This window comes from Chiloscyllium plagiosum, chromosome 2 (assembly GCF_004010195.1).
Source record: "Chiloscyllium plagiosum isolate BGI_BamShark_2017 chromosome 2, ASM401019v2, whole genome shotgun sequence".
NCBI lineage: Eukaryota > Metazoa > Chordata > Chondrichthyes > Orectolobiformes > Hemiscylliidae > Chiloscyllium > Chiloscyllium plagiosum.
Genome location: NC_057711.1, coordinates 141,469,655 through 141,490,977, shown reverse-complemented (window position 1 = coordinate 141,490,977; position 21,323 = coordinate 141,469,655). Strand labels below are relative to the sequence as shown.

The 21,323-nt window shown below is 40.4% G+C and overlaps 1 protein-coding gene across 1 annotated transcript in view; it reads right to left on the bottom strand.

Annotated features, from left to right (window-relative positions):
* kcmf1 (potassium channel modulatory factor 1) overlaps positions 1–21,323 on the bottom strand; it is a 125,504-nt gene that overhangs the window by 31,454 nt on the left and 72,727 nt on the right. Inside the window, exon 3 of the mRNA XM_043719754.1 lies at positions 16,430–16,569. Within this exon, the coding sequence (XP_043575689.1) occupies positions 16,430–16,569 (140 nt within the window). The remainder of the gene's footprint in view (positions 1–16,429; positions 16,570–21,323) is intronic.

The following is a 21,323-nucleotide window of genomic DNA, read 5'->3' as shown; positions in this document are numbered from 1 at the left end:
GTGTTATTTATTTCTCCAGATTGCTGAAGTTTTTTTTGAGTAGGGCTGTGATTCGGTTCTCTAGTTTGTGAGGTCGGGTCCATCACCACTTGTTGGTAAGTGTTGGTATCTGTAAGTTGTGCTCTCGCTTTTTCAATGTAGTTTCTTCGATTTAGATTGGCTGTCAAGCGTCCTTTGTCTGCAGGTAGGATAACAATGTTTTTATCTTTTTTCAATCTTTCCAGTGCTTTCCTTTCTTGTGTATACAGTGTTTTTCCTTCCTTTCTTCTGCTTGATGTTGGTGTGACTACCTGTCCGATAGTTTGCTGGGTTTCTTCTGTGCGTTGGTTGTCTTTTAGTGTTTTTCTAATGCTGCTAAGAAATGTTTCTTGTCCGCATCCTGGCAATTGTAATTTAATCTTCTTACTTAGACAGCTTTTTCAGTGTCTGTTAAATGTCGGTCAGATAAGTTTTTTTATCCATGTATCTGTGCTGTCAGTGTTGTTACTTTGTGTAACAAACATACATCCAGAACCTCAACCTGAGCTACAAATCTTCTCAAAACTTGTCACTATAGCATTAGCAATATTCTATCCTCAACAGAGGGTATTTACCTCCATTGACTTTATGATTACTGAACACTTGCACAAACTCTCCAATTTCAAAGCAGCTATCCTCATTTTGACCAATATACATTAAAGAACAGTGCAGCAGCTTGGATCCAGAAGGACCCTACTGCAAGCTGTGCCTGTCCAAATTCTCTTAATCTGCTGTTAGCAGCACTGAAAGGATACTGGCACACAGGTGACAGATTTAAAATTACCTGGTTTATCTGTGAAACTCTGCATACTTTGCATTCATAAAACAGTCAATATTTGGGACAATTATATCCCCCAACTATTCATATGGCCCTTCCGAAAGAGAAATCAAAGTATAGTTGTGTTTAACAAATGAAACAAAAGTCGGTCGCAGGCTAATAGGACAAACTTAAAATCGCATGTGATGCCAATACAAAAGTTAGATATTTTTCCTAATCAACCTGCTCAGATGTAATTACACACCCCTGGAGCAGGTGGAATTTGAACCCGGGTCTCTCAGTCCAGGGGTAAGGATACTACCACTGGCCCAAAACAGCCCCTGGAAATCTGAAATCAAAACAGAATATAAAAATATTCAACAGGTGTGTGGCAATTTCCGTGGAGATATAGCATTGACATTTCAAAGGTCAAAGATGAACTCTGATTAAGAATTGCCACTGACCCAAAACATTATCTTGGTTTCTCTCCCCAGAATTTTCTTAAATTAAATGGGATTATTGGTAGACTCTCAAAGCCCCAAGAAACTAGATGGACCTTTGTCAGGCATTGATAGTTATCATGAGGGAATCATTGGACATGGGAAGGCACAAATAGAACACAAGCTCTGATGGCGATTTCATTCATAACCTGGGGCAAAGAAATGGACAACAACAGAGTTGCTAGTTTTACTTCCTTTCTGTGTAAAATAACAGAATTAATAAGGCATAAATGTGATGTTGATTATTACACAGACATAAGTTGAGGTGAAGATGATCCTACTGTCAAAGCAATTCTTTGCGAAAATGGCAATCCAATGGACCAAGAAATGCAATACCCACATCCCCCCAGCTGTTTATGCACACAAAGATTGGTGTATCCAGACATCTAATTGGGCTGTGGCAAAAATTTAATTATAGATTACTAGTCAAACTCAAACTATTAGGAATTCCAAGTAATGGAGTGGATGAGAAAATAGTTGTTAATAGAGTTATGCTGTAGGTGGATAAGAGTGCTGAATGTCGTGTTTCAGAATTTCAGCGTTAGTTTACAGCCTCTGATTTACAAAAAAATAATCTTAATATAGAAAATGTGTGTGCATATATAATATATTAATTTGACATTATCTGCAAATTTGACAGTCAAATTATGGAATTATGGAAATTGAATAAAAAATGAGGTATCTAAATTAAGCAGCTGAACCTGTGCTACAGCATTGAAATAAAATGCAATATGCATACTCTATGAACGCTGGTGGTATATTGAAGGATAAATTTGAAATAACCTAAGGAGCCTTAGCAGCTTCTGAACAACCTTTGCAAAACAATAACCAATAAAGCCAGCAAGAGGTTGAAAGGAAAAGCTGGAAGCAAAATGTAAAAACGTAAAAGCTGGAGGAAAAATGAGGCCAAACTCTCCTATTAAAATCTGATTTGTGAGAATGATGAGGAAAACTGGGGGTTTACAGCCATGAAAGGATTTTTTTTGCACCATCTGATAAAGTGCACAAGAAAGGGTACAGAAAATATAAATCCAATTCTCATGTCTGGAATCGTTTTCCACAAAGTGATGAAATCAAGGGATAAACGTTCATGAATGTTGGATATTGAAATAAAATAAAATATTTGATTTTCAGTGAATGAATACAAGTTGATTATAACAGGGTTGCAATCATTCAGTTCCCGTTTTCAGTCAATGCACTTCTCATCAACATAAGGTCAGGAGGTGGGAATTTTCACTGATGATTGCACCAAGTTCAGCACCTTTTGCAACTCCTCCAAATACCGAAGAAAAGACCAATGCAACAATAACTAGACAATCTACAGGTTGAGCTGATAAGTGGCAAATAATATTTGCACTTCACAAATGCCAATCGATACCCATCTCCAATAAGGGATAATCTAACCATCAACCCTTGACATTCAATGGCATTACCATCACCAAATTTCCTATCAACATCCTGGGAATCACCACAGACCAAAAACTCAACTGGATACTCTATACAGAGAGTGTGGTTACAATAGCAGGTCAGAGGCTAGGAATACTGCAGCAAGTAACTTACCTCGTGACTTCCTAAAACCTGTCCACCATCTACAAGGTACAAGTCAGGACTGTGATGGAATACTGCTCACTTGTCAGGATGGGTGCAGCTCCGACAATACTCAAGAAGCTTGACACCATCTAAGACAAAGTAGGTCACTTGATTGGCACCATATCCACAAGCATTCATACCCTCCACCACCTACACTCATTAGTACACACTGCTATCTACCAGATGCAGTGCAGAAATTTGCCAAAGGTCTGCAGACAGCAACTTCATGACCACCTCTAACTAGAAGGACAAGAGCAGTGGATGCATGGAAACACCACAAACTACAAGCTCCCCTCCAAGCCACTCAACATCCTTACTTGAAAATGTAACCATCATCCTTTCATTGTCACAGTCAAAATCCTGGAATTCCCTTCCTAATGGCACTGTGGCTCTAGCTATAGCACATGGACTGCAGCAGTTCAAGATGGCAGATCACCATCACCTTCCCAAGGACAACTAGGGACAGGCAATAATGCTGACAAGCCAGTGATGCTCACATCCCATTACCAAATTAAAAAAAACATTTTGACATGAACTATTACTCATGAATTAGTGCCTCTAATTGATAACCTGCTCCATTAGTGCAGTAGTGAATATGCAACAGTTTCAGCCTCCTCCATTTTGCAGGATATGCCACACAGTGTGGAAGTACAAGTTAACCTAATTGTGTAGTGTGCTTTCAAATCACTGGATTTCGATGAGTCTACTGGTACAGCTGCATCAACACCAATACTGCAGAAGAGCTGGTATATTTAAATCTTTGCAGTGTTCAATTAAATTGAAAAGACTCAGGGTATAATTGCACAAGTATAAAACATATGTTCTTTCAAGGCAGATTTTTTTTTTGGGTGTCGGTCAATGGACAACAATTTTCTGACAAGAAATAACCAGACCATGTCATAGTAGCATTGAGAAGAGGGGGCAAGAATTTAATTTTAAAATCTCCCAAATATGAAGAGAAAGGGCAGATTTAACCATTTTAATGTAAAAGCATGATTTTGTGAAATAGTACAGAATCCAGGCAGGGAAACGCAGCTCAAGAAACTTAGGCTGATAATATTAGAAATGCTAATAGAATTTTATTAAATGCATAGAATATAAATTCCAAGAGGTAATAATAAGCATTAATCAGTTATTAATAAGCATTATTAAATGCTTAATAATGCTTTTTAAAACCTTAAGATTTTACCATGCAGCATATAGTAAGTATGCTGCATAGTACAGTATATTACTAAAGCTTTGAGGGATAGAAAACAACAATCTCTAGGATAGTGCTTTGTATATTGAAATATGAAGACAGACCACTTCTCCTTATAACAAGGCAGACTACAATTATGAAAGCATGATTGATTATAAAATATGGAAAAAGGGCTACAGAAGCAAACTCTTTCCAATAGTTGGGAGAGCAAGAATGAATGACAAGAGATTCAAGATTAAATGCTTAAGAAATTTAGAACAAAGGATAAGAGAAACGTCCGTGCACAAAAAGTTGACTCTACAGAATTCATTTCCAGGATTAAATATTGAGATAGAAAATATGTGCACATTCAGGAATAGAAGAATTGAGAGATATGGAAATAGGATGAGTAAATGCAGTATGAAACTAACTGCACAAATGGATGGTAACGTAAAATCTGTCAGCTGACACAAAGACTGATTTATGGGGTGGTGCAATTTTTCATACCTAAACAAATATAAGAACTGGGAGCACGAGTAGATGTGATCATGATTGAGCTGCTGCCTCAACTCCACTTTCCTGCCTGCTTACTAATTTCAAATCAGCCCATCTCAGGCTTAAATATATTCAAAGGAGCGACAATTATCAATTGGGGTGGAGAATTCCAAAGATTCACAACTGTCTGAGTGATGAAACTTCACTGGCTAGCAGGAATTTCACAGCCTACTATCTGTTTTGCCCATAAATGAGCAAATTAGGTGCCAATTTAGAAGACGACTGCTGGGTTATAGGAACATCTTGTCATCTGCAATTCCATTGACCCACTCCTCCAGAAAAAGCAGAGCTCTAATATATAAAAAGGCACTCAAAAACACATTACTGCACTTTATTTTAGGACGTTCACACTCACCTAATGGCTTCTGCCTGACTTGGACAGCAGTCTACAATGTAGACATATCATCATTTAGAAAATAGCTTATTTCATGCATGCCAAATCAAGGTAAAACTAGAAACAACACCAGGTTATAATCCAACAGGTTTATTTGGAAGCACTAGCTTTTGGAGTGCTGCTCCTTCATCAGGTGATTGTGATGTATAAGATCATAAGACAAAGAATTTATCGCAAAAGTTTACAGCAGTAGCCAAGCCCACCATGGCTCCACAGTTGAAAAACTGTAAATTTTTGCTATAAACTGTGTCTTATGATCTTATACTCCACAACCACCTGATGAAGCTAGTTTCAAAAGCTAGTGCTAGAGGCAACTTCTACTGCCTTCCGAAGATACACACACCAGGACGCCCCATCGTATTGGGCAATGCGATCCTGTGAGAGAGCCTCTCTGACTATGATGAAGGCATTTTGAAACCCATTGTATTGGGGACCCCCCCCTCCCCAAGCTTCTGTCGCAACACTACACTTTTCTTACAGAAACTAAAGACCACGGACCAGTCGAACCAGGAATATTCCTCATCACAATATTTCAGCACTCTACACCAGCATCCCCTACAATGACAGCATTGCAGCAACAGCCTCAGTACTCAATATCAACAAATGCCAATCTCCAAGCACCAGCCTACAACTCATCTGCTTTATCCTTGACCACAACATTTTCACCTTTGATAACCAGTTCTTCATCCAGACACACAGAATAGCCATGGGGACCAAACTTGCACCCCAGTATGCCAACATTTTCATGCGCAGATTTGAACAAGACCTCTTCTCTATGTAGGACCTTCAACCAACACTATACACCAGGTACACTGACAACATTTTCTTCCACTGGACCCATGGCAAGAAGTCACTGAAAAAACTACATAGTGATATCAACGAGTTTCATCCCACCATCAAATTCACCATGGCCTGCTCTCTACTATCTTTCTCATTCTTGGACATATGCATCTCCTTCAAGGATGGGCACCTCAGCATCTCACTCTACTACAAACCCACGATAACCTCATGAAGCTACACTTCTCCAGCTTCCACCCAAAACATATTAAAACAGCCATCCCCTATGGAAAAGCCCCAAACAACAGGATCTGTTCAGATGAGGAGGAACGTGACAGGCACTTGGAAGTACTCAAGGATGCCCTCACAAGAACGGGGTACGATGCTCAACTCATCAACCACCAGTTCTGACGTGCCACAGCGAGAAACTGTAATGACCTCCTCAGGAGACAGACATGAACTGCAACCGACAGGGTACCTTTCGTTGTCCAGTATTTCCCAGGAGCCGAAACACTATGTCATGTTGTCATAGCCTGCGACACATTATCAATGATGATGAGCACCTCGCCAAGGCCTTCCCCACGCCTCCACTTCTTGTCTTTAAGCAACCACTAAACCTCAAACAGATCATTGTTCAGAGCAAACTGCCTGGCTTTCAGGACAACACCATACAACCTTGTCACAGGAGATGCTGCAAGAAGTGTCAGAATGTTGACATGGATACCACCATTACGCGTGCTTACTAATTTCAAATCAGCCCATCTCAGGCTTAAATATATTCAAAGGAGCGACAATTATCAATTGGGGTGGAGAATTCCAAAGATTCACAACTGTCTGAGTGATGTATGTGGTAGGTACTTATGTAACTCAGCCAATGCTGTCTATCTCATATGCTGCAGGCAAGGATGCCCTGAGGCATGGTACATTGGTGAGACTGAGGAGAGGCTATGGCAACGGATGAATGGACACCGCACAACAATCAACAGACAGGAGTGCTCCCCCCCAGTCGGAGAACACTTCAGTGGTCCACGACATTTGACCTCGGACCTTCGGATGACTATCTTCCAAGGCGGAATTCGGGACAGGCAACAATGTAAGTTGGCTGAGGCTGATTCCCATTGGTACCGAACTTGGCTATGACCTCAACTGGGATCTTGGGTTCATGTCACACTACAGATGACCTCACTGCACTACACACATACAGTCCTACAGACACACACACACCTACAGACCCATAAACTCACGCAGACCTTCTCTCACATAAACTCTCTCATACAGTCACACATACACTCCCACACTCTCACGCACACACGCACCCTCTCAAAGACCTATACCCCTTTACACTCTCACTCACACACACTGTCTCTCAGGCACTCATTAAACATCCCCCCCCCCCCCCCCACACAAGTTTGTGGGGTAAATTTGTACTTGCAGAACTACATTTTATTTTGCTCAAAAACTGTATGAATCTACATAAGAATCAGTCTGAACATTGCGGCACAGACAGTCTCACACAGGCACCTCATACCTTCAATGCATTATCTGGGCCGACATGACACCAATTGTTAAAATTCACTTGAGAACTTTAAAAAAGTTCTACGATTTACATATGAAAGTACTGAAACCAACATGTGCTCCGAAAGCTAATGCTTCCAAATAAACCTCTTGGGACTATAACTGAGTGTTGTGTGATTTTTAACTAAATGGATTTTTTTTTATTCACCAACTCCAAAAACATTGCCTTAAGGTTTTGACAATCCATCAAGTATTTTAAAATTGGAAATTCAGCTCAGAAGTTAGCACACAAGGTCATAATGAAAATTAACCTGCACCTTTGGGATATAAGAATTAAACCAGGACAATTAAGGGACAAGTGAGGACTGCAGATGCTGGAGATCAGAGCTGAAAAATGTGTTGCTGGAAAGGCGCAGCATGTCAGACAGCATCCAAGGAGCAGGAGAATCGACGATTCGGGCATAAGCGCTTCTTCAATTAAGGGGCAACCTACTTTGCTCATTCAACTATACCAAAACGCTGTGATGTTTGTATAATTTGTCCATTTATATGCAAAGGAAACACATTTTTTAAAAAAAGCAATAGTGTTGTTAAAATAATGACAAAGACAGCTTCATTTGGGAAGGCATATGCACTGTATTGGTAAATGAATGCTTCACTTTCAGGCATTTCCAACTATTCTGCATGAACTACTCCAATATGTGGTAAGCTTTATGCTTAAAAGAAAAGACGAAACATCTCAAAAAATCCTTTTTAAAAAAAACACTAAATTCATCACTGAACTTCTAACACCACAACTGACACCACTATAACCTGTAGTCCACTAAGGATGACAAAAACTCCAAATGGTCTTTATCTGTAATGGACGCACAATAGACCATAAGAAATAGGTTTCTCGGTTCCTTAAGAATACTCCGCCATTCAATAGGGTCATGGCTGATCTAACATTCTTCATGTCCACCTTCCTGCCCTATCCCCACATCAAGAATATAACTCAGCCTTAAATATACACAAAGATGCTACCCCATAGCTCTCTATGACAAGAAGTTCCAAAGAGACACAGCCCTCCAAGAAGAAACTCATCTCAGTCTTAAAAGGGCACCCTTTATTCTGAGGCAATGCTGTCTGGTCCTAGACTCTTCCATAAGGGAAAATATCCTCTCAGCACTTACCCTGCCCAGCCCCTTTAAAACCCTAATAATTTTAAATCAGATCCTTTCTCATTCTTCTCAACTCCAGTGAGTAGAGTCTTAACCTTCGTTCACAAGAAAATTCCTCCATGTGAATTAAACCTTTCCTTAAATAAGGGGACCAAAACCCCTCAGTATTCCAGATATGGTCTCAGTCGCATCTTGTACAGATACAATAAGACTTTCCCATTCTCATACTCCAAATCCCCTGAAAAAAATGGCTAACATTCCATTAGCTTGAATGTCAAAAAGCAGAAGCAGTGTACAGAAGACAAGGCTAAGCAATCCCACAACTGGCATAGCAGATCTAAGTATTGTCACAGCCAATCATGAATGGTAATGGATAATTAAACAACAGGAGGTGGAAACACCAGAAAAATCGCCAACTTCAACAAGGAGGGAACCCAGCACATCGGTGTAGAACGCTGCAGCACTTACATCCATCATCAGCCAGAAGTGTGAACATGATCCACCTTGGTCTCCTACTAAGATCTTCAGTATCACAGTTGAACCGATTCAATTAAATTCACTATGCAACAAGACGACACAGCTGAAGACACTCGACACTGCAAAAGCCATGAGTTCTGACAATATCCCTACCTAGGACAAGGCAGCTTGTTCAACTGACACTCTAATAGCAACTGTCAAGATTCACACTTTTTTTAATCATTGACAATGGCAGCAGCGTGTACCATTTACAAGATGCTCTGCACTTACTCACCAAGGTTGCTTTGGCTGTATTTTACAAACCAGCAACTTCTGTCACCGAAAAGGACACAGGCAGTCACATGGGAACATCACCACCTACAAGTTGCCTCCAAATCACAAACCATCCTGACTTAGTTATATCATTGTTCCTTTATTGTCACTGGGTCAAAATTATGAATTCCCTTCCTACCATGACTTTAGGTATCCCTAAACCCCTAGGGATATAGCAGTTCAGACAACAGCTCACCATCACCTTCCTCAGGTCAATTAGTATGGGCAATAAATTATGGCCTAACCAGTCACATTCCACATCTTATGAACAAATACATGAAAAACTCCACCAGATTTTAATCCAACCACAAGATAACACGTTTTACAATCTGCTACAGGAGCTCATATCCTGAAAATGAGTGAGTTTTCTATCCCCACACTGAATGTATGACCCACACAGGCAAAGTGCAGCCTATAAAATCATGGAGCATACAAAATATGAATTAAATGGTACATACTGAAGGCCAAATTATTTCTGATGGCAATCTGAAATCACTACGAATATGTGCACTTAATGGACCTGTCAAATGCGAGCATGTATTACATCCATCAGGGAGAGAGCTAAAGCCAGTGATTAAAGTAGCCTGGGATTTCTCGTGCACAAATCTGAAAGTGCATAACCAACGCTACTAGTATATCCCTACAGGACAACAGGCAGTATTTTATTTTACCACAGGCCTTAATCAGGCTTCTGTTAAAATTATAGAGTCAAGCTTTGGTATTTGCACATTGCCATGATATGCTATGATTAATTCTCAAATACAACGATTGGCACTCCTTAGAAGTCAAAGTTACATTTAATCTAGATTTGGTGATTCATTTACTATCAAAATTGCTAAACCCTGTAACATTTCCCAAAGTCAATGTTTCACACACTGCTTCCTTAACTACAATATGTACAACCACCTCTAGTTGCCTGACGACAGACACAAGGCAATATTAAAAGAACAATAGTCAAAACTTCTGCTTCCACACAAAGGTTACGTTCTTGGTCTCTAATAAGCCAGATTTGTCCTCTTATTGTTTAAGGTTAAGGAATATGTTCGGGCTTTCTTCAAATTCCATTTTACTTGCCTCTCTTTTCAGGGCCTCTCATTCTCCTAACTTCCTTTTTAAGTTTCACCCTAGCATGTTGTAGCAGCACGGGCAGCACGTGTGGGCAGCACGGTGGCACAATGGTTAGCACTGCTGCCTCACAGCATCTGAGACCCGGGTTCAATTCCCGCCTCAGGCGACTGACTGTGTGGAGTTTGCACGTTCTCCCAGTGTCTGCGTGGGTTTCCTCCGGGTGCTCCGGTTTCCTCCCACAGTCCAAAGATGTGCAGGTCGACTTGTTGGGCCGAAGGGCCTGTTTCCACACTGTAATGTAAACTAAACTAAACTAAATTAATGCTGTCTAAGAACTGAGCTCTTGGCAGATGCCAAAATAGTCTCATCTTTGCCTTATTCCACATATGTTCCTTTGTATCCAAAGGTTCGGTGTTTGTGCATCACATCCTTCTTCTTTCTGGAAACTTATTTTTCTGGACTGACCTTCTCTCCTCCTCAAACATCTCTCACTGGTCTAATGCCAAATTACACTCATTTAGTTATTTCCAAGCTACTTTTGGCCAAGTCTTATCTCAGCTGAATAAAAGCAGTCTCAGCTGAGTGAAAGCTGTCCCAACTAAAAATTTTCATTTTACCCTATGCAAAATCTAAATATGTATGATCACTTTCAGCAAAACAGTCTCTTACTGACACTCACTGCACCTGCCCAATTTGATTTCCTATAGTCCAGGCTTCTCTTATTGGACTTGCTACATGGTAGCTATATATTTCTCCTATATGCATTTTAAGAATTTTGCATCTGTTATACTTTGTGCACTAATTCTTTTCCAACTTATATCAAGTTGAAATGCAATAATTAGTGATTTTTAATTCTCAGAAATTTGCTTAAATATTTGTACTGTTCCTCCTCACTTCTGAGATATGCACATTATAAACTTCCAACAGCATGACTGCTCCTTTTGTGTTCTTCAGTTCATCCCAGGTGACTTCATTTGATATGATACTGTAGAAGATTATCTCCACTAGCTGCAATTGATGCATGAAAGTTATTTCATTGAAAGGAATATCTTCATTGTCAACAAGGAACTTTCAGCACTGGACCATGCATCATACCGCTTTTACTGATTGTATACAGTACAAACAATCCTGCCAGCACAGTGGTGGATGCCTTGTGACTTGTCTGCCCAGACTCCTCAGCTTGGGAAGCTTTTTAAAATCATTAGTCTCTACATGCCTCAATTATAACTAAATTTACAAATGCTCAAAATACATGGGGATAGCAGTTAAAAGTCCGGAAATCCCCAATTAGCCATGACAATTCACTAAATGATGATAAATGAGAGAAAACTTGCTGTATAAAAAGAATAGAAGAAAATAATACAGGACTGCTCTCCAAATCATGGGCTGGGATCATTCATGAAAGCAAAGGGAGGAAAGAAACACCTATGTGATTCAAAGAGCAGCAAACAGGTTAAGTGCCAGTAGTGACAAGATAACAGTGGGTTATGGTCGAGGGATGTTGCAGAGGCAGCCAAGGTGGGAGGAAGAACTGGAAACTTCTTTAGGGGAGAGGGGAGAAGGGAGAATGTGGGAAGCTGTAATTGGGGGAAATGAGAATGTGCAGGAAACTGCAATCAAGAATTTTAGAGAGTGTGAAGCTGACAGGTAGGATGGGAGGGACCGTAAGGAATGGAATTAGGAGGGATAGGGAAGCTGCAAGGGGACGGGGGAGGAAGGCACCAAGGAATGGGAGGCTGTGGGGTGGTGGCAGTAGATAGCAGGAGGCTGCAATGGAGTTGGGAAAGAGCAGGAGCTACAAAGATGATATAACAGTTTTCAAATGGGAGACTCAAGCTAATTAAAAGCTAGGACAATTTAAAATCATTGTGTTAAGAAAAATTACTTGCAACAGAACATGGAATTTGCAGCTTAATGATGTGTATTTTCAGGAGCTACTATAAGGACAACACACTGGAAATACACTTTATCAACTGTTAGATAAATTCTGAGTTACTAATTGCCTGACTAAAATATTCCCATTTTTGTAAATATGTGATGGAAATGCATTAGCTGTAACCTCAACAATCTGGAGAGTGTATTTAGTTTATGACCTTGGATCCAGAAAAGTGTCACTTCTTTTGGGAAAAAAAATTTCTGTTGATAATTTGCACCTGCTGCATTGTGTCAATTTAAACACATAGTATGTAGGAAATTAATGCTTTTATTCAGCGTTGTAGATTTAAATTTAATGGAGGATTGATAATTGTTGAAAATATTGACAAATTTTTCTAATTTTATTTCTGAGTCAAGTGCCCTATATGTCAATGCAAGTACTGAAAACAACATAACTACAGGATTGCTTTATCTAATAAAGGAGCTGGAGAGTCTGAAAAACATTAGGCACTAAAAATGAAAATAGCCCTGAAGAGGAGCCCTAAAATAAATATTGTGCTGTGAACTCTGCACTTATTAGTACTCCTTTAAAGTATTAAAGGGGCTTGGGATGCCATTTAGCTCAAATGCTGCAAAGGAAGCTTGTGATTCAGAACTGCGGCTATACAGGACATTGGTTAGGCCATTGTTGGAATATTGCGTGCAACTCTGGTCTCCTTCCTATCTGAAAGATGTTGTGAAACTTGAAAGGGTTCAGAAAAGATTTACAAGATTGTTGCCAGGGTTGGATGATTTGAGCTATTGGGAGAGGTTGAATAGGCTGGGGCTGTTTTCCCTGGAGTGTCCGAGACTGAGGGGTGACCTTATAGTGGTTTATAAAATCATGAGGGGCATGGATAGGATAAATAAGACAAAGTCTTTTCCCTAGGTTGAATCAAAAGGTCTGATTGCGTGCTGTACATCTCTATGACTCTATAATGCTAACACCGTGAAGTTTGATTTCTGTTCTGAGGTGGAATTAGAGTCTGTCACTTGCCCATTTCTAAAAAACAACAGCATTAAATAGTGGTTCAATAACCTGAAGAATCAAAGATGCTCCTTAGAAGAAAGTAGTACAAACAGCGTTTCACAGAAATAGAAGAATTGGACTAAAAAAAAACTTTCCTTAAGGAAAGTGAAACACTGTTGATCATTCGACTGCTTTTTTCTAAGTACAGATCATTCAGCTATAATGGGTGTTTCATTAATGCAAATTTGTTGTAGCGCGATTGATGAAACGGGAACACTGTTTCTAATGTGTGAATGTTTAAAGCGCATATTGGTTGTAACGTGATTCTGGACCCATTTGTTTAAATGCTGCTGCTATTGCGTGATTTTCCTATAAAACGGGATTGCACAGAGAACGGAACTACTGCGTTATAGCAGAACTGACTGTAGCACCTTTGATTCTTCAGATCATTGAAGGAGTCATTAGAAACAGCTTGGTCAAACAGGTGAGTTTTAAAGAGTAAAAAGGTGAACAGTTTGCAAAATTTAGGAGTAGCTTTCTAGAGCAAAGGGCTCGATGGCTGAAGACACAGCAAATAACAGCATCAGTTTGTAGATGAGAAAGAGAAAAATTAAACAATGAAGTCTCCCAAAGTTCAAGATATCAATTGATCATGGAGCAATAAAATCAGGGATTATCTTCATAGTCCTTGATGATATTGGGGTAGGGAGTAGTTTACAGAAAGGACAGGAAGTGTAATACAACCAGCCAGTTCTGGTGAAGGATGGCAGGTGGCATGTTGACTCAGTGGTTAGCTACCTCTAAGCACCAGGGATCTTGGGCTACTGTTTGTGTGGAGTTTGTATGTTCTCCGAGTGTCTGCATGGGTTGCCTCCGGGTGCTGATTTCCTCTCACAGTCCAAAGATGTTTAGGTTAGGTGGATTGACCATGCTAAATTGCCCATAGTGTCCAGGGATCTATAGGTTAAGTGGGCTATCCATGGGAAATGCATGATTACGGGGATGGGATGGGTCTGGGTGGGATGCTCTTCAGAGGGTCAATGTGGACTCATTGGGATGAATGGCCTGCTTCCATGCTGTAGAGATTCTATGTTTCTAAATCAAATCTACACTGGACACACTCATCCATGTGCCTTGAACATGGAACAAATATGGCAAGTGTGGATGTTTTTCTTGGGACAGAAGGCGTTAAAGGCAGAAATGAGGACATAATGAAGAAGGTTGACAGTATTGTAGCAAATAGCTGAAAATGGCAAAAAGAAAAAACTAAAATAAACAAGGTCGATCAGGAAGGCCTCATCTTTGATCAAGATGATAAGAGTAGTGAAGTCCTGAGAAATGGCACAGTCAGGAATGGACTTAAGATTTTACAACAGTAGTTGTAACAAAGTAAGAGATCACAGAGGAGGCATTAGAGCAAAGGAAAAAGTAGGAAAGATGTGAAGAGATTTTGATGAGAAACTCAAAGGGAGGCTTGGTGAGGATGGCAGACGAAATTGATTTTAAGAGGAGTTTACTAAACCTGACTAAGTTACTGTGCCCAGAAGTAGATGGAAGAAGAATAGGGAAAGAGACCAATCTGTGATTTTGTGGTTAAGGTCAATATAGCAGTTTAAATAATGCAGGAGGTGGAATTTATCATCACGTAAGGAGGTTTTGCCAAATGTCAAGGTGTTGCCATTTGTAAGCCAAGTTTCTCTAACATTCATGATGCTAACACAATAGTTAGGTCATCATTGCAGGGATCTTGATTGCTAATAAAAACATATTCTGACACCATATACTAAGGGTATTGATCATTTAGGTTCTGGAAGAATCTATAAAAACAGAATGGTTAGCTGGTATGAATAGTCCCAGACAGCTGTGCTGCACAAATTAAGCAATAATTTGCAATTATGGATAGTCAGTAAGAGGTAACAATAGGTGCCTTGATCAGCCCCTTGAAGGATGCAGAATTGTAGCTTTGCATGTATTCTAGGGAATTCAAACCTAACACTTTGGAGCAAGAGGAGATGCACTGACAAACCAAAGTAAGTAAATAAGGGAAAAAATCAAAGTTGGCACACCAAAGTAACTCGAAACAAGGAACCAAGAAAAAAGGGGGAAAATGTTATGACAGGTTTGGGTCCAAAGCTGGAGTCAAAATACAAACACTGATTCACAAAGAAAAATCCAGGGCAAATAGGCATGGCAAAGATTCAGACAGTTCTAGCTACAAACAGCAGATGGAAAAGAGCCAGTACAAGAGAATATGAGGTTAAAGACAATGATCCTGAAGTTGAATGGTAGGTGAAGGTACAGTCAACTTGAAGTACAGAAGCTTACTCTTTATCTGACTGAATTACCAACCCAAAGTTCACAAATGGAATTCTCTCCTTTCACTGGTGGCAGGTTTGGAGGTGGAAATTGAATTAAGCGACATGGAGATAAGCCTGATTGGTACCAGCTTCCCACTTCTGCTGTAGTTAAGCTATGGGCAGGCAGGCCATGATAGAGCTTCCGACCGTCACTAATGGAGATTCTTAATGGGCTAATAAAAGATCACTCAATGACCTCAACCTTCTATTACTGTGCTCAACTCAGGGATGGATGGACACGTCAGTACCCAGTGTGCATGACAGCTGAAACTGTGTACACAACTTACCTAGTGCCTGAACAAGAGATGTAAAATCAGGAACAGGGAGGAATGGCGCTAAGACCTAACCCCTATCCTTGCTATCAACCTCCTTTCTCTACAACCATCATCATCATACATTACTTACCTGTGGCCTGGGTCATTTCAAGATCCTGAGGCCCCCAGTACAGTTTATTTCTGCAGCAGCCACAACTTTCCCAACTGTACTGCCGATGACAAGAACTGCCACACTCTGATTGACCAAGAGTACTTGGTAGGCAAGACCTCTGTTTCCAGGGTCATGATTCCCAGGGAAAACCTTTACACACAGCCTTCCATGGTGGCCTCACCATGCTTGACTACTTTGTACTTTAGTGAATCTTTCTGTAAAGAGGCAGCATAGGTCTTTCCCAAGCTCTCCAGCCAATAGGCAAGACTTCCGGTGTCTCAAGTTTCCAATCCTTGAATTTACAATATGTTTGGCCTATCTAGTCTAGCCTGTGTGAAAGTCCCATACTTTGTGGCTAACCTAATGCCCTCAGTGCATCTAATGATGGGCCATAAATGCAACCTTGTCAGGATCACCTATATCACAATAACAAATTTTTCAAAATCCCAGGATGACTCTTACCACTTCTGTTGATGTTTCTGCATGCTCTGAAGTAACGTGTTCCTGGAGAGTTGTTTCAGTGAACCCCATTTTCCCACAGTAAGGACAAGTAAAAGATTGTGGCTGTTCAACTGACAAGGCTTCCCCACCGTAATACAAATCTGTAAAACAATAATGCACACATCAATACATGCAATTGCCTGAATACTATATGTGGGACAAGTACCAAGTGGATGTTCTTCCCCCCACCTACTCCATCCCACCCCCAACCAAATAATATTAAACTAGAGCAACACTGCACACATCCCACAGAATATATTAAGCCTCACTGAAAAGCAAAGAGAGATTTCTAAGCAATGACCTCAATTTTGCAATAATTCTGGTGTTTGTCACTTCTTTTCGAAAACTGACTGCTCTGAACTCCACATAAATGCAGTTATACATTTGATTTGAAGCTTCTCCAGAAGATAGATTGATCATCCCTTCAAAATAAGAATCAATTGGGTATCACTAAACTAATAAGATCATCCACACTTCAGCTCTTCATACAACTTTTTCAGTAAACTTGAACTGAAAGTGAAGTACATGGCATACTAATTTCATAATTAGTACTAAACAGCCTCGCTGACTCTGATAAAAGTAACCTTGCATTAATTAATTAAAATTCTTCCTCATGATCAAAAATTCCACAAGCTATACTAAAAGTTTGAGATAATTTGGCTTCTACTTAATCACATGTGTAAGTTTCAATAATTTACTTCACATCTTCAAAACTCAAAAGGGAAAAGATGTGCTTAGTTTACACTTCCTAGTTCACTACTTGAGAATATAGTTCCACATGACTGACTGCCTAAATCCATTTGATCACACTACTGATGTTTAAAGATTCCATTAATGTGCTGCCAAAAACAAACTGACCTGGGGAAATGGGAAATCCACTCTAATGAGATCACTAGATTCTTGTGGGTTAGTTTTTTAGAGATCAGTGGCCATTCCTTTGCCACCTAAGGCAAAATTCAATACATCATAACTACTATAATTTTTTTAAAGCTATTTAACTAAATTAAGCTTGTAACTTTTTGCTTTCACAAACCAGAGTTATCTAGTGTTAATCTGGAAATGAAAGTGAGAGAAAATATAGTGCAGATTTACGAAAATATTTCTCCAAACCAGGGGTACAAATGCAAGGAAAGAATTGGTTAATTAGTGATGACTTCTTAAACTGGGGAAAAATGGGAGTGATTTGAAGGACTTAATTAAAATAAAGACATAATTTATTTATAACAATTGAGCAGGTCAAAGACAAGAGATTTAGGGCAGAGAACAAGAGAAACCACTTGTCCCTTTAAGCACAAATATCAAAGATAAAGAATTGGCATAGAGAACATCAAAAGAGCAAATAGGAACAAAAACAGAAATTGCTGGAAAAGCTCAGCAGGTCTGGAAACATCTATGTATAAAAATCAAAGTTAACGTTTTGGGTGCAGTGACTCTTCCTCAGAACCAATGGTAGCCAGCAAAGCCTCGTTTCTTAGGCATAAGATAGGGCATTCATCCACAAACTCCATCAACAAACACATCGACCTGGACCCAATATACCAACCACTACAGCGGACAGCTGAAACTGACAACCGGAAGCGGCAGGGACAGACCACTATAAACACCGGAGGAAACATCAAAGAAGCGCTTCGCAGGAGGCTCCCAAGCACTGATGATGTCGCCTAGCCAGGGGACGAAACGTTTGCAACAAATACTTCCAGCTCGGCGAACAGAACCACAACAACGAGCACCCGAGCTACAAATCTTCGCACAAACTTTGATAAGATAGGGTGCGGGGCAGGGGTAATGAGTAAATGACAGGTGGAGATAGAGTTCAAAGATAGCGGAGAACAGTTAGTCAAAGGAGTGGATAACAATCAGCCTCGGAGAATGAATTTAAGGGCCCAAACACCCCCCCCACTTGAAGCAGCGATTTTCCTGCACTTCATTCATTTTAGTATACTGCATTCGCTGCTCATAAAGGGGTCTCTTCTACACTGGGGAAATGAAGCAGATTGGGTGACCGCTTTGTTGAACAGCTACATTCTTGTCTGCAATAAAAAACCCCTGAACTTCCAGTTGCCAGCCATTTCAACACACCGCCAACATCTCTGTACCAGGTTTGCTGCAGTACTCCAACAAAGCTCAGTGCAAATTGGAAGAACAGCACCTAGTTTTCTGCTTGGCAACTTTACAGCATTCTGGACTCTACATTGAGTTAGTGAGTTCAAGAATTTTCGAGCTGGAGGCATCTTGGCCATGTCCTTACCCCAGTCTCCACACACCAAGTTTGCTTTAACAAACAGCTCATTGTTAGCTACTAATTGTCCCAATAGTAGCTATTCATTCTCCTAGGCTAATTGTTATCCACTCCTGACTGTCCAATTCTTCTTCTCTCTGTGCTCTACCTCCACCTATCACTTAAAACCAGAACACCAATTGGATTATCCTAGCCATCTAACTAACAGTTTGGGAATATTGCCATTAAATGAGATGCCTCATGAAGGTTTCAGCTAATTGCAGACTGGACATAGCACTGTCAATTACAATAGATCATTGGGTGGAGGACCACCTCTACGGCATCCAATAAACTGCTGTCTTAAAAAGGAGTACTGCGATCTTTAACTTTTAGTTGACTCCCATTTTACATAGCAAATTTCAAGAAAATTCTGTGTGTCAACTCTTTTGTGATTTTGCAGATGTTAAAATACTTAACTATTTGCTCTTTAATGACAAATAAAGATAATTAAATATGTTACAGAGTCATAGAGATGTACAACATGGAAACAGACACTTCAGTCCAACTTGCCCATGCCGACCACATACCCCAAAACCAATCTAGTCCCACCTGCCAGCACCCAGCCCATATCCCTCCAAACCCTTCCTATATATATACCCATCCAGGTGCCTTTTAAATGTTGCAATTGTACCAGCCTCCACCACTTCTCCTCTGCAGCCCTTTTCCCCCACACACACCACCCTCCGTGAAAAAGTTGCCCCTTAAAATCTCTTTTATATCTTTCCCCTCTCACCCTAAGTTCTCACGCTTGAGTTCTGGACTCCCCCACACCAGGGAAAAGACTTTGTCTATTTATCCTATCCATGCCCCTCATGATTTCATAAACTTCTATAAGGTCACCCCTCAGCCTCCAACACTTCAGGGAAAACAGCCGTTGCCCATTAAACCTCTCCATATAGCTCAAATCCTCCAACCTGGCAACATCCTTGTAAATCTTTTCTGAATCCTTTCGAGTTTCACAAGGTATGACAAAGTATTGCTGAGTAACCAAACCCCCTCCGCCCCATTTGATGGTGGCTTGACAAATGTCTTTCAGACAGCTCTAAAAATTTCTACCAGCTACTGCACAATAGGTAGGAAGCACCAGCAGGACAAAGTGGAGATGGAGATCTCCACCCATTTATCTCACCACCCCCTCAGCTCAGTCTCATTCCTGATGAAGAGCTTTTGCCCAAAACATCGATTCTCCTGCTCCCCAGATGTTGCCTGGCCTGTTGTTCTTTTCCAGCACCACACTATAGACTCTAATCGCCAGCATCTACAGTCCTCATATTCACTTAGAGATCTGATGACCATGCTAATAAGTTTTATATAAAAGTAGTTAAAACTCAAACAAATAACCCATCCACACTTGAGGTTCCCCAGCCATTGCTGCTTGTCAACCCAAATTCAAGTTTTGTGTCCTTACAAAAAAAAGCTGATCATTCAAAGAGTACCCTGAACTTGTCAATCCCATCTTGATCCATAGGGCTGATTATACTTCTTGTTCAGGTTAAGTCCAATTCAAGTTGCTTTATTGTCTTAAACAAAATAACTGCAAATCGGAGCTCAAAAGCTAAGTGCAGCATACTCAACTACCTTATGCTAACTGAACTCAGTTTGGTTTATAATTTAGAAACGGGCTTCCTGCTTTGCACATTGTGAAAGTCATTTGAATGTTTCCCCTCCCTGTAAATTGGTAACCACATATGGGAATTTCCAATTGTTTGCTTACAGAAAAAATGTGGAATTATGTATATTGAAGTGGCATTCTTGTACATGACATCATTTGCCTTGGACTGTGTAACAAACCATCTGCACACAAGAACATAAGAAATAGGCAAGACCACAAGGCTGTTCCACCATTCAACGAGACCATGGCCGTTCATCTAACACACAATTTTCTCATGCTTCTTACAGAGTCAGAGATGTACAGCATGGAAACAGACTCTTTGGCCCAACTCGTCCGTGCCGACCAGATGTCCTAACCTAATCTATTGCCATTTGCCAGCATTTGGCCCATATCCCTCGAAACCCTTACTATTCATATACTCATCCAGATGCCTTTTAATGCTGTATTTTTACCAGCTACCACCACTTCCTCTGGCAGCTCATTCCATACACACACCACCCTCTGTGTAAAAAGGTTCCTCCTTAGGTCCCTTTTATATCTTTCCCCGCTCATCCTAAACTTATGTCCTCTACCTCTGGACTCCCTCACCCCAGGAAAAAGACCTTGTCTATGTATTTTGTCCATGCTCATGATTTTATAAACCTCTATAAAGGTCATCCCTCAGCCTCTGACACTCCAAAGAAAACAGCCCCAGCCTATTCAGCCTCTCCCTAGAGCTCAAATCCTCCAACCCTGGCAACATCCTTGTAAATCTTTTCTGAATCCCTTTAGGATTCACATCATCCTTCCGTTAAGGAGACCAGAATTGCATGCAATATTCCAAAGTGGCCAACAAATGCTGGTCTTTAACTTCTACAATTTACTGATCTCTGTCAGCTGTGGAGTGACTATGCCTCCACAATTCTCAAGGTTAGAGAATCCAAAGATTGACCACTCTCCCAGTGAAGAAATTCCTTCTCCTCTAT